The sequence below is a fragment of the Acipenser ruthenus genome, chromosome 3 (assembly GCF_902713425.1).
Source record: "Acipenser ruthenus chromosome 3, fAciRut3.2 maternal haplotype, whole genome shotgun sequence".
Lineage (NCBI taxonomy): Eukaryota > Metazoa > Chordata > Actinopteri > Acipenseriformes > Acipenseridae > Acipenser > Acipenser ruthenus.
Window position 1 is genome coordinate 100324272 of NC_081191.1, and position 13349 is coordinate 100337620.

Below are 13349 nucleotides of genomic sequence, written 5' to 3' on the forward strand. Positions count from 1 at the left end.
GTTGAAAATGTTCCATGATTTTCAGGTGCAGTGATTTGATTTCATATGCACAACAAATCAAAACCACAGTAGCAATGGGGGTGTTCCAATAAATTTGCACACTACTATACTTTTTTTTTTTTTACTTGAAAATTCAAACCCATGTACCCAGATGTGTCAAGTCTTCACCACAATACTTTAAACTGCTTCTATAAATGAATAAAACATTAGAAAGTGCTAGAGTTCAAAATTGCAGTCCCTGGTTCATCTGATTCCTAAGTATACCAAGTTTCACGAAGGTCTGTCTTCATGTACTGTATGGTTTGCCTGTTCAACAAGTACTAGAAGAAGAAAGTGGACACGATGTCTTACTCTTTTTGACTGCCTGTCTCTCCTAATATATCAACAGATATTAAAATATAGTTTTGTGTGTGATGTTAGAGTGTTAAGAGCTGTCTATTTCATGTTATATTTTTGAAATGTCACATTTTTCCATTTTTGACAGTTTTTCGTTAAGCATATGGAAAACTACAAAGCGGTTTGTAATTCAATATGTTAACTTAACATTGTTCCGCAGGTTTCATTTGACTTTATGAAGCAAAATTAGTTGATTCTTTATAGAGGGTGATGCAAAACCTTTGGCCATAGCTGTACATACAGTTTAACCGAAGAATCTAGGCTACTGCTTTTGCATGAGAGGATAAGGTACGTAGCCATGACATTTGAATGATATTCCTTCCAGCTGGCCTGAGAGAACAACACTAATAATCTTGTTGCTGTAGCCACGTTTTTTGTGCGTACGCTTTTAAAGAGAATAACAACGTATTCAGTTTTATATAAATGTTTATTGCAGAGAAGATATTTTATTTACATGCTATCACAACACAATATAAATTTACCAAATATTTTCAGGTGGATGCTATAGCTCGTCATAGAGGATTATTATAACAAGCACAGAATACAGTGGGTAAGGTACAGTTTCACTCACTATACAATTCATAACCGTCCAATAGCTAAAGTTATTTAGGGCAGTGAAATGTCAGTCCTACCAATTCTTGTTTTCATGCAAAAGAGCAAGGCAAAAATACTCTAAAATAGAACAATTAGCACATTCAATTAGAACAAGTTATTATTACTAAATTAGCTGAGTAAAATTTCTACCAACTGGACTTTTTCAAACCCGACTGATTTATTTTTAAAAAATTATACCCAGACAAATCTGGCATTGAATGGCTCTGACACAGCACATGGTTAAATAGGACATTTGAAGGAGTAATCATTAAACAAAGCATTCTGTTTATTACACAGATAAAAGACATAACAAGCATAACTGATTTATAAAGGTGACAGATTGTCAACACTGGACACTGAAGTACTGCAAGCAGGTGTAGTATATTCTAGCCAAGTTTCCCACACAGCCCCACCAATGTACCTCAACCTCCATTTATACACATTTTAATGCAGATAACTGGTAAAAGTATGATACTATATTCAAAGCAAAGTGAAAGCATGGTTAAGCATGGGAAATCCCTGGGAACTACAAAGAAAACATATTTAAGTATGGTGATGCATAGTACAGTATTACAATGGGAAAAGCCTGGTTTAAAACAATGATGTGTGGGCTGAATGGTAGTTCATTCTCCATGCTTATACAATGCTTTCCCTTTGAGCAAATTTGAACAAAATAATTATTTATTACTGATTGTGATAGAGTTTTTAGTGGTGTGTACACATGTCTATTCAGAACTGGAGAATGCAGTTTCACACAGGACTCCAGCTTGCATTCGAGTCTTGACTGGTACTGAACTTGTAACCCGGAAGTGAAATCCTTTTCATGTACTGTACAGCAATAAATACGACTAAAGACTTAGACATGACATTGAAGTCCAATAGAATGTCCATTATCCACAAGGGTTATATCTGATTGAGCTACTTTTTATAACAGGCCGTCCACACACTGTTGACCATGATTCCACCGAGTTGCATGGTATTCTTTTGTAAAAAAATAAGAAGCTTAAAGTTCTGTTTGATTATATTTCTAGCACTTTGGATAATATAAATCCTCTAACTAAGACACGCCTACATCAATATACTATGCTTAAGCCTTAATAGTTTTAAAGAAATGTAATATTTGCTTGTCTTATAATACAAACACACAGACATAACTGATTGAATTAGCTTTACTAACCTAAAACATATATAAACAAATCATTACGGTAAGTAATTTACACTTTAAGACGGGTCTCCAATCCTGGTCCTGGAGGGCCGATGTCCCTCCTGGTTTTTGTTCCAACTGTACCTTAAATTACTTAATTGGACCAATTAAGCTTCTAATAAGAACTTAATTGGTCCAATTACGTAATTTACGGTACATTTGGAACAAAAACCAGGAGGGACACCAGCCCTCCAGGACCAGGACCGTGCTTTAAGATAAATGGATTCTTGGTAGGACCACTGAATGCAATATAAACCAAGGGTATGCATACCTCTGGTGGGAAAATCAAAGCATATAAATTCACTATATAAAAAACCCTGAATAATATTCATTATTAAACTATAATTTTGAAGGATATATACTGGGATCTGTAAACACTAGACAGAACAGAAGATCCACCATATAAACCACAACAAATAAAACAGCAATGTAAAACAACTTGTGACATCAGTGGCCATGTGTACACGTATTAAATGTGAATGAAGCTGAAAGTACCGTACAGTTAAAACTGGTATTTTATGTTGCAGTAAAAGTGCCGTACAGTTGCATAATTTGAAATATTAGAATATTGCCATACATCAGCAAAAATTCAGAAAATACTCACTATCAATCTGGAATGCTTTATATCAGACGTGACAGTTTGTTAAAAGGAAGAAAAAAACTAATGATATTTGGAGGAAAAAGGCAACCTAGGTAAAACCTCCCTTCTGTTCATTCCTGTTACTTCTCTTTGTCTTTTGGGGTTTATGAGGTTCATCATGTGAAAAATAAAGCTCCATGAGCAATGAATATGCTGAATTGAAAACATGTGACGTGTCATGCATTATTGCCAGTTGTTTGGTCATCAAAGTCCCATGGACAAACCTCAGCCAATCTGGTTTGACCAGCTGCTCCCCCTTTGGAATTTGGATTGAGTTTTTCTCTGCAAGTATTTTTGTCAAGTTCTTTAGTATCAGGAAAGCCCTCGAATTCCCAGGGGCAAATATCTGCTTGTTTGTTCTTGGCTGCACTCAGTTCATTCAATGTGCTTTTTCTTTCCTGTGTTGAAGTATCCAGGCTGCTTTCAGTTTCCCAGGGACACATTTCTGCGAGTTTTGATTGGCCGACAGGTTTCTGTGTACCTTTTGTAAACACAGCCTTCTCTCTGCTCTTGGCTTTACCCTTTTCATCATCCCTGTCTCGTCCCCTTTCCTTATCTTTTGAAATTGAGAACAGTCCTTTCTTCTTCTGAGTTGTGTCTTTTGTTTTCAAAGAGGCAGTGGGGGCAGCAGTTGTGTCAGAATTAGGTGACAACTCAGTGTCATAATCCCACGGGCAGACTTCTGCCTTTTTGGGTGTAGGCAGCTGTGAGCTGCTGTTAGATTGTGAGGCATTCGACAGAAGTTGCTTGCCTTGAACATCAACTGGGAATGCATTCTTTTTCTGCCCTCCTTGCTTGATCTTGTCTGGCTCTGGTTGTCTAGCTTCAACTCCGCGGGCTACCATCTCTTCAAACTCCCAGGGACAAATCTCAGCCTTCTGAGCTTTACTAGAGTGCTCGCCTTTAGAAAGGGCTGGTACAGACTGGTGGTTTGCCAGTGGTTTAGACCCCTCTATCAAATCTTGGGGCTCCTCAATGTCCCAAGGGCATATTTCTGACTTGTCAAGGTTCTTCTGAGTTTCTTGTTTAATTTGTGAAGACAAATTCTCCGTAGCTTTCTGCTTGTTCTGTGATTTACCCTTTGCGTGGGACCCATGGGCTGATATGGATTCCATCGGAGCGATAGATACGTGCTTCTGGGCCTTATTTTCTGGTGGAGTGGGAGGAAGGTCCTGAACCTCCCATGGGCAAACCTCAGCCACATCAAACTGATCTTTGGGTCCTGTCTTCCCTGGGTCAGGGCTGAGAGAAGTCTGACTGCTACTCCCCTGGGGCTTCATTATTCCTTGTTTATTGGACTTTTTAGCCTCTTCCGCATGGCTGGCGACATTTTTCTGCTGGTGGTCGCTCTTCTCAGAGTGAGGCTTGTTGGACTCTCTCCCCTTCTGCTGTCTGCTGTTTTCCTCAAGGCTTGGGGCTTTTCCTGTGAGCCCCAGGGTTCTCTCCTTGGCACTGGCAATAACACTGAGGGATTTCTGCAACATGGATGTTCTGGGGTGCAAAGGTTTCTTATCTGCTGTCAAATTGTGTGCACTGGCAGATTTGCAAACTAATGGAAGAGACTCTGTGGATTCAGCCTCAATATTCTCTGTGGACTTTTTCTCCTGTTTCCCCTTGCCCATTAAGGTATCTAAGAGGGAGCTCTCAGTGGTAGAAACTTCCATCTTCTCAGTGGTGGGGCTGCTGGAGTCCTCGCTCTGGTTCCTTACGTGATCATAGCTGCTGTGTGACTTCTTGATGGAGAAGACTTTGCTTTTCAAAGACTCCTCTTTGGTTTTTGTGCTGGAGTGCGCAGGGTCAAAGGGGTTTCTCCTCAAAGTGCTGATGCTGTTTCTGGCACTAGTATGATCCCCCAATTCCTTGTCTTCCCGGCTGCACTGTCTGCTTACAGTCTCTGGAATCTCAGTAATGCGCCTCATTATGGTGCGGCCAAGCCCCTTCTTAGAACTTCTTTTCTTCTGCAAGTGTGGATTGTTGGCGACCATCTTCTTCCTCTTATAGATTTCAAGCTGAGAATAAAGTTTCTTCAGTTCTTCCTGTGCGATTAAAAACAAGAAACAATAATTGTTCCATCTTTAAAAACAGTGGATCTAATTTAAAAACGTCACAGCTCATAAGGCACATATGGCATGCAGCAGTGTACAGGAACATAAATTAAAACACATGCAGTTACTGATGTCATTAAAAAAACAATTTGCATGCTTCTTTCTTTACATAAATAACAGACAAGACTTTGGCTCTTCATAACAGTTTAAATAATGAAACACATCATGTTTTATTGTTAATCCTGAAGACTGCCTCATACTTAGGGGATATTTCTAAAAGAATATAATTCAATAAAATGACTGCTATTTTTGTAGTCCTTTTAATGACATGGTACATTATGGCAGTTCAAGGGAAATAACTGACTAATAATCTGGCATCTCAAGCCATGAAGATCTTGTCAGTGTTGATAAATAAATGTTGCCTCAGGTGATTGATCTATCCTGGCTACGGTGAGAGACATGTTTCAGCACTAACAAACAACACAACCTCTGCTCACATTGGTACGTTTTTCCAAAAGACTGTCGCATGACCTTACGCCACAGCCATTACTAGAACTGAGCTGGCCCATTTCGTCTGGCGTCTGCAATAAAAACCAAACTGGCATTGCCCAATGTTTTTTTTTGTTTTTGTTTTTATTTTCTAATCAAATTTAAAATTAAAGTATCTTCAGAAGAGTTTTGCTTGTTTACCCGGATGTCATCTGGATCCAGGCTGTGGTCACTCCAGGCTGAAGCAATGCTGCTGTTCAGATAGGACCCCGACCTGCCTAAATCAAGGTCATCCTCATAGGCTTCAGCAGCAGTGTCGTCTCTCTGGTTACTCCTTGCTAGCAGGAACTGGATACGGGGCATATAACACAAAACGACCCCTTTCACTTTAACCCGTACTGCATCTTTAGGCTGCTATACACCAAAAATTCAAAAAGGCCTTCATGCCTACAAAGACGTGTTACATGACATGGTACATTATGGCAAAAACAGCAGTCTCTTAGAGCTTGATGTTTATGTATACTAGTGATGAGACAAGGACAGAGAGATACTGTATCTGGGACCATAATTCCTTACAAGGTAAAGAGAACACCTTAAATCTACTATGTACCTGACTGTCAGCTAGTGTTACCTAGACAACAATGGAATTCTGCCTGCTGCTAGTCAGAACCCTACTGCATTTGATAACAGCTGTAATCTCTAAAGTTGTATGTACCATAATGTATGGCTAGTGATCTTCATTTACGGTTTTTATTTTTGATCATGTGATGTCCCTTTTTTTTGAGCGGACTCCGTTTTATTAAACTCTTGGAAGAGTGTTAATTGTGAAACAAGTTCACTAGTTATTTCTCCTGTAACTTTATTTAGACAATGATTCTGTTTGATTGATAATGTAAAATAAAAAGACAGCTTCTTATTTTTAATTCAAACCGAACGCAAACATATGAGTAAATTGATTTGATTACATTGTAATTAAGAGGAAACCGTTACTTGCAAAACAGATTATAACATTTTTGCAACGAGTCATTAAGATTTTAAATCTGGGAAAAGCAATTTAACTGAACTTGCTTTTTGTGTTCTGTTTGAATTAAAAATAAGGAGCTGCCTTTTTTTTTTTTTTTTTTTACATTATCGATAAAACAGAATCATAGTCTCATTCAAGTTACGGGAGAAAAAACAAAAGTGATCTTGTTTCACAATCAACGCTTTTCCACAAGTTTAATTAAGAAAAGGAGTTGCCTCAATATGACTTTTAAAGGGACGTCACGTGACCAAAAATAAAAACCAAAAACGAAGACTCCTATGTATGGCTCACTGGTCAAATATTATTTAGTTTTTGTATCCCCATAAAATATATTATACGGTACATTTTCTAATTGTTGTTTTTACCATCAGGAAAAGATGAAAAAAGAGTACCTTAGGTAATAGCAGCAACCCCAAGGAAGCAGTCACTGTCAAGTGTGTGTGAGCAAAGAAGAGCATAAGCATCCAGTCTGGATGAAGTGTAGAGGCTACAGTGAACCTAGAAGAAATAGAAATCACTTCAGCACACTCACAACTACTTAACCTGCAGACTCCAGAGACACTCTTTCTATGTTCTGATTGGACGACAGCAAACACGCGTTGTATAATAGAATATTCTGTTGATTTATAATGATACCCTAAAGTGTACTAAATGCTGTGAGAAAATAATCCAATATCCACATGAGGCAAAGCTAAGTGTTGTTAAACAGCCAAGGTCTGTGGATATTGGATCATATTTGAACACCCTGGAGTGTGTTATTGCACTTAGAAAATAGCACCCCCACTTAACCCCACCCCTTTCAAAGTGAGCCAAAGTTCCAAACTGTGCTGGTATGGTGACATACTGTATCTGCACAGGTTGGAACATTTGTTAGCCAATGAGATTGCTCCATCTATTCTTGCCATTTTATAACACACTTTATAAGAACTGAATATATGTGATTTATTCATGACATTTTTAATATTGAAGTTGAAAGCTTGCAGAAAATGGGACAGTGACATCATAACACTGCTGTATTGTGATATCCAAATGACCTACAGCTATGGCCGAAAGTTTTGCATCACCTTATAGAATTAACACATTTTGCTTAATATAGCCAGATGAAACCTGCTGAATAATGTTATGTTAAGTTTTCCATATACTTAATGAAAAAGTGACAACAATGGAAAAACATGACATTTCGAAATCTAACATGAAATACTGTACTATTTTTATGGCTTCCAGTAGACTTTTGCGATATAATTTTGTAGTTTCTTAGATTACATGATGTTAAATAAAATATCTAAATGACCATATATTTTTATTTATTTATTTTTTAGTTATGTCTCAATCCTAAAATTCCAGGTAATGCAAAACTTTTGACCATAGCTGTATATTAGTGATTTACACAAATTGCTGTATTATGCATTTACTAGCATACTAATACTTTATGGATACAGCCCCATATGTAATGTGAATATGTTCATGGCCCATGACAAACTCCTTCCTTTGTGTCCCAGTTTATTTATTTTTTGTAACATTAATGGTACTGTAGTTCACATGAACCTATTTGTTTACATTGTGCGAGAGAACACGTTTTACTTAGTAAATGTGCTTTTCAGTGTGGAAGGCTAACCATGGGATCACAAGACATCTGTAACTATATCCATGCTAGAAGATGGTTTACAGATTGAGCCAGCCTCTTCAGTGTAAACCACAATGTGACTGACTGGCCTGGGAAGAGGAAGCATGATTCCATCCTAATTCAATATTATGGTGCTAAATAACAGCTCTGTGACCCTTTTATGAAATCTGAAAGTCATTTAACCCTTCCTCGTCCATACAGCCAGGGGATGTTTGCAGTTTCATTTCCTCATAAAGGTTGGTTTTAGAAGTCATAATAAATATCCACAGATGAAGCGGAATGGTTCGCAATGTCATATTAAACATCACTACCAAGAAATGCAACTGGTTCCTGACAGAGAAAGGGGAAGCAGCTCAGGCTACATTGTTTATGTGTTTCAAGATTTGGAAATGTGGACATTAACCTTTTAATTGATGGGAACCCATGCAGTTTTTATTCAAATTATTATTTGTTTTATTTGTATTCATGGCATACTGTTATTCTCCATGGAATGTGGAGTCTATTTTAATCCCATTGATACCACAGTAAATGGATTTTACAGTACTGGCTGAAGTAACTTCAAGAGTGAGTAGTTTTTTTGGTTTTGTTAACTGTTCCCTTATCTTTGGTGATGTTTGCAAACATTCTTTGCAGCTCTTCAGTAGTAACTGCCTGCCTAAGACATACTGTACAGCATGGAACGAAGGCTAGATCAACCAGGATCTTTATAACAGTACGTAAGTGAAAGATAAAGACTCTGGGTGATCTAGCCTATGATACATTTATCTACGACTATAAAATTATATATCATTCCAACATCATAAAGTGCTACTTACTATAAAATCAATGTGCCTGCACAGTAGCTGGGCTGGAAGTTGACTGCAAGGACTATTTTGGTATTGTTTTGATTATTATTATAATTGTTTTTGATGAGCGTTGTGTTTCAAAGTAAAAAAGTCCAGCTATTAATTTTGTGTCTTGAACAACGTTACATACCCTAGTTTGGCTGAATGAAGCTAGTCCTTTATTTCCAGAGCAATTCAGCTCTATACAGAAGTGCCCTCTGGTTAAAGTTCAGATAGCTGTGGGTTGTGGCAGTGAGCACTAAAGCACATAGCTGTGAGCTTTAACACCATAATCAACATGCTAAATATACAACAGAAATCTGCAGATTTTTTCAAATGATATCACAGTGAAATTTTAGTCCACTGTGACATTGTACAAAATGTATTATTATTATTATTATTATTATTATTATTATTATTATTATTATTATAAACACCATTAAAAAGCCATGTACACACCAAGAGGTTATTTGTTTTTCTCATTAATAAAATGTCTGCAGATTGCTTACCTAATGATATGGAATATTGCAGAGATAATGAGTTCATTATGGACAGCAACGGCCATGTAACGTGGCTCATGAAATGCTGATGGCACTGTCCGTACGGCATAGCAGAGATAAACTCCCCACAAGAGGAAAAGAAATTCAGCTGTTTGGGAAAACACAAACAGGAAAGAGGTTGACAGCCAGCCTAATCTGCAATCAACTGCTATCTAAATAAGAAATGGATTAAACAAAAGAAATCCAGTTTTGGACAACGTGAATTCTAAAATGTAACAAACCCACAAATAGAATGAATATATTCAAAATGCTACATTGTGAATGCATTCACAAACACAGTTTCCATGTATTGCCAGGTTTTTAGGTCCATGTACTAATATAATGTGTTTGTATAATACTATAGGACAAAATAAACAGAATCGTTGTTAGTGTGATTTTTTTCATTTTACTCTTCCTTTATTTGTTTTACTGTAAACTTTTAAGTTGAAGCCGTACTCCAAACAGAGGTTTATTAGAAAAAGTTCTTGTTTTTTTTTTAATAAGCATACTCAGTTTAAAAGTTATATACAATATATAATTCAAGGACACTTTAAAACAGATCAGGTAGTGAGTGTTAATTGCTGAAGCTGCCTCACTACATTTATTTGTTATTTTACTAGTTGGCAGTTATATTAGAAGCACACTCCATTTCAAAGATAAATACACAGTCATGTATTTATTACTATATTTATTTGTTTTTTTCTCTCAAAATTACTTTTCCAAGATAAGTTATTGAATTGTGCTACAGTACTGGTAAAAATATCTCCTTCGGTCATATTTTTTTAATTACATTTTTAGAAATTTACAAAACTGTTTATGTAAACTCCATGGGGTCTGAGAAGTTGCACTGCCAAATGCTGAACATAATTATAAAATATGATACAAGGTACATGTACCGGCCAAAGGGGAAATACAGGGGATCCAGTAAGGTATCACAGACATAAATACCATTCCAGGTGTGAAATGTTTTAGAGGATAGAGGAACACATTCATGTAATTTTGATGTGTGGTGCAGATTAATAGTATTTCCCTTTTCTGTGCTGTTTTTTATCTAAACATTCTAACATCTTTGTTTGGGCTATCATCAAATATTTTTACATACCACACATTGCAAAACGACAGACTACTGTCAACTGTTAATATTCAAACATATGGACAATCTTGTAGTACAATAATATGTCACAAAGCAAACACTTTTCCTAGAACATTTACATACAATATTCCAATACGTCAACAATCAAAAATAGTGAAACAAAGAAGTAAGGATATGTACTGTAGCTCAGTAAAAAGTTCAATGCCAGGGTTGGTCCTAGTTGGTTTAAGAAAGAAAGAAGGTCCCCATGCCTCAGCTAATCATTTCATGTTTTATAATTCCAGACTGGATCTTTAATTAGCACATTTATAAATAAGAAATACAGCATAGGGGCTCCCTAGTGGCGCATCCAGTAAAGACGCGGAGTGCAGGGTGTGCCCTATAGTCTGGACATCGCCGGTTCAAGACCAGGCTATTCCATTGCCGACTGTGGACGGGAGCTCCCAGGGGGGGCACACAATTGGCCGAGCGCCGCCCGGGGAGGGGGGGGAGGGGGGGAGCGTCCTCAGCCCACCGCGCACCAGCGACCCCTGTAGTCTGGCCGGGCGCCTGCGGGCTTGCCTGTAAAGCTGCCCAGAGCTGCAGCTGTAGCTCTGAGGTGGCTACATGGTGAGTCTGCACTGTGAAAAGAAGCGTTCGGCTGATGGCACACGCTTCGGAGGATAGCATGTGTTCGTCTTCACCGCTCCCAAGTCAGTGCAGGGGTGGTAGCGGTGAGTTGAGCCTAAAAATAATTGGATATTCTAAATTGGGAGAAAAATACAAAAAATAATTGGCGATTACTAAATATTAAAAAAAAAAAAAAAAAAAGAAATACAGCATTAATTGAAGAAACATTTGCTTTCTGAAACATCTATAATCATCATTGTTCAGGCTACCGCTGCATCCGTTGTTTGCGTGTTTTAAAGTGCTCGTTGTACTTTCTTAAGATTTCTAGTATTTCTTCTTAGCTGCTTTGCCTGTCAGAATTGATTCCGGCGCTAGTTTTGAAAACAAGTAGCGTGTCTGTTTAGAAGCACACTGTATTCTGGCAGCTGTAGAAATTGAATTTTTAAATGCTCTTTTCCAGGCTGTCAGTACATTCTCTTTCTAGTTCACTGGCTTTTTCATCTACGTTGCTGACAGTCCTGGTAAACGCAACAAATGGATTTTATTTCATTTGATTGATTTTTTTTGTTCTTCTTAGTAAGTATCCATATTTAAATTAATCATAAAATAACTTATCTAAACAACAATACAAAAAGTATTAATTTTTTTCCCCTTATTATTTTGATTTACATTAATTACTCTAAAATCACCTTTTAAATGTATAACTATGATTAAAGATTTAGATGTTTGGGTTTGCTTGTTGGTAAAACTCACAATTGTTTGGTTGTTGGTAAAACTTTGTCTTGGCTTTGAATCTTTTTTACATGAGTTGAACTTCATATCCCATTGCAGCACATTGAAAATGTTACAGTACTGTACCTCCAAAACCCCTTCAAGATTAATTAGATGCGGCATGCATTTTCTCAAATGTAACTAAGGCTGACAGTACAACATTTCGTTGGAATCTAGCCAAAAGTTGAACTGGAATTGGAAATATGAGCTTCTATGACAGATGTTATGTTATTTATATTTTAAGAATATAACACAGTCACATTTTTTTTTCTACTGCACAATATGCTCAATATTAAGTATAACTTAAAAACAAATAGATGCATTTTGTGAAGTACTACAGACTTAAAGTCCCACAGTCTACCAGTATGGAATAGCTTCAGACAGACTCCAACCCCTGATCAGAAGTCATACTTGGGGCAAATAAATAAAGTTGTTTCCATCACAAGACCATACCAGTAAAAATGAGAAATATACTGTACCTGCTTTACTTCTTTACAGAATTGAGTTCCATCATTTATATGAGGGGTAATCAAATATACTATACAGTGATCTGAAGGCTGATCAAAATCTACTATATAACAGCGAATGATGCATTACCAAACAAAACCAACAAGGAGTTTTCAAAACACAGAAAATGCAGTGAGTTCCTATGCCCAGCACAACAGAGAGCTGTCATCAGAATCAGAGGAACTAAATTACACATGATAAAAACATAAATCTAAAGCCTATAAACACAGCCTTGTAAATAACAGGAGATAGGGTATGGTCTTCTTCTAGCAGCTGCAAAAAAGGGGTATTTTTGCTATTTGTAATGTATCTTTGTTTAAAATGACAACTTATTGTGAAATTGGTATTATGGAACTGCTTAGAAGCTCCTGCCAATGCTTCTACCTCAGTCCACATTAACAAATAGATATGACTCATTTAATAATAATAATAATAATTTATTTCTTAGCAGACGCCCTTATCCAGGGCGACTTACAAGATATCACATTATTTTTACATACAATTACCCATTTATACAGTTGGGTTTTTACTGGAGCAATCTAGGCAAAGTACCTTGCTCAAGGGTACAGCAGCAGTGTCCCCACCGGGGATTGAACCCATGACCCTCCGGTCAAGAGTCCAGAGCCCTAACCACTACTCCACACTGCTGCCCTGAATTTATCCTATTCTTTTGAACCGCACATGTTTTTATTGCGTTGTTTGTACATTGGAATTGTTTTTTATACACTGCAATCGTATGTTTTATTGACTCCCTTGTAAATTAAGCATCGGTCTCAATGGTTAAATAAATACATAAAAATAAATAAATACATAAGAATGTGTTGTTTTCTTAAGGAACATTAAACTTTAAAAAAATGTATCCTGTATGTAATTGATTAGAATAACAATAACTGACTGAAAACATTGACTGAATGTCCAGGGGAACATTTTAAACTCTGGAAGCCTACTAGAGAACACATTAAGCTATCTTCAGATTTGGTGCACTTCTGG

The 13349-nt window shown here is 37.0% G+C and overlaps 1 protein-coding gene across 1 annotated transcript in view; it reads right to left on the minus strand.

The window, feature by feature from the left end:
* Positions 1-811: 811 nt before the first annotated feature.
* Positions 812-13349, minus strand: part of LOC117435767 (probable G-protein coupled receptor 158) — a 103149-nt gene continuing 90611 nt past the window's right edge. Inside the window, exons 8-11 of the mRNA XM_034059181.3 lie at positions 9350-9488; positions 6785-6890; positions 5570-5716; positions 812-4870 (exon numbers count right to left, since the gene is read on the minus strand). Coding sequence (XP_033915072.3) covers positions 3011-4870; positions 5570-5716; positions 6785-6890; positions 9350-9488 — 2252 coding nt within the window. The 3' untranslated portion in view covers positions 812-3010. The remainder of the gene's footprint in view (positions 4871-5569; positions 5717-6784; positions 6891-9349; positions 9489-13349) is intronic.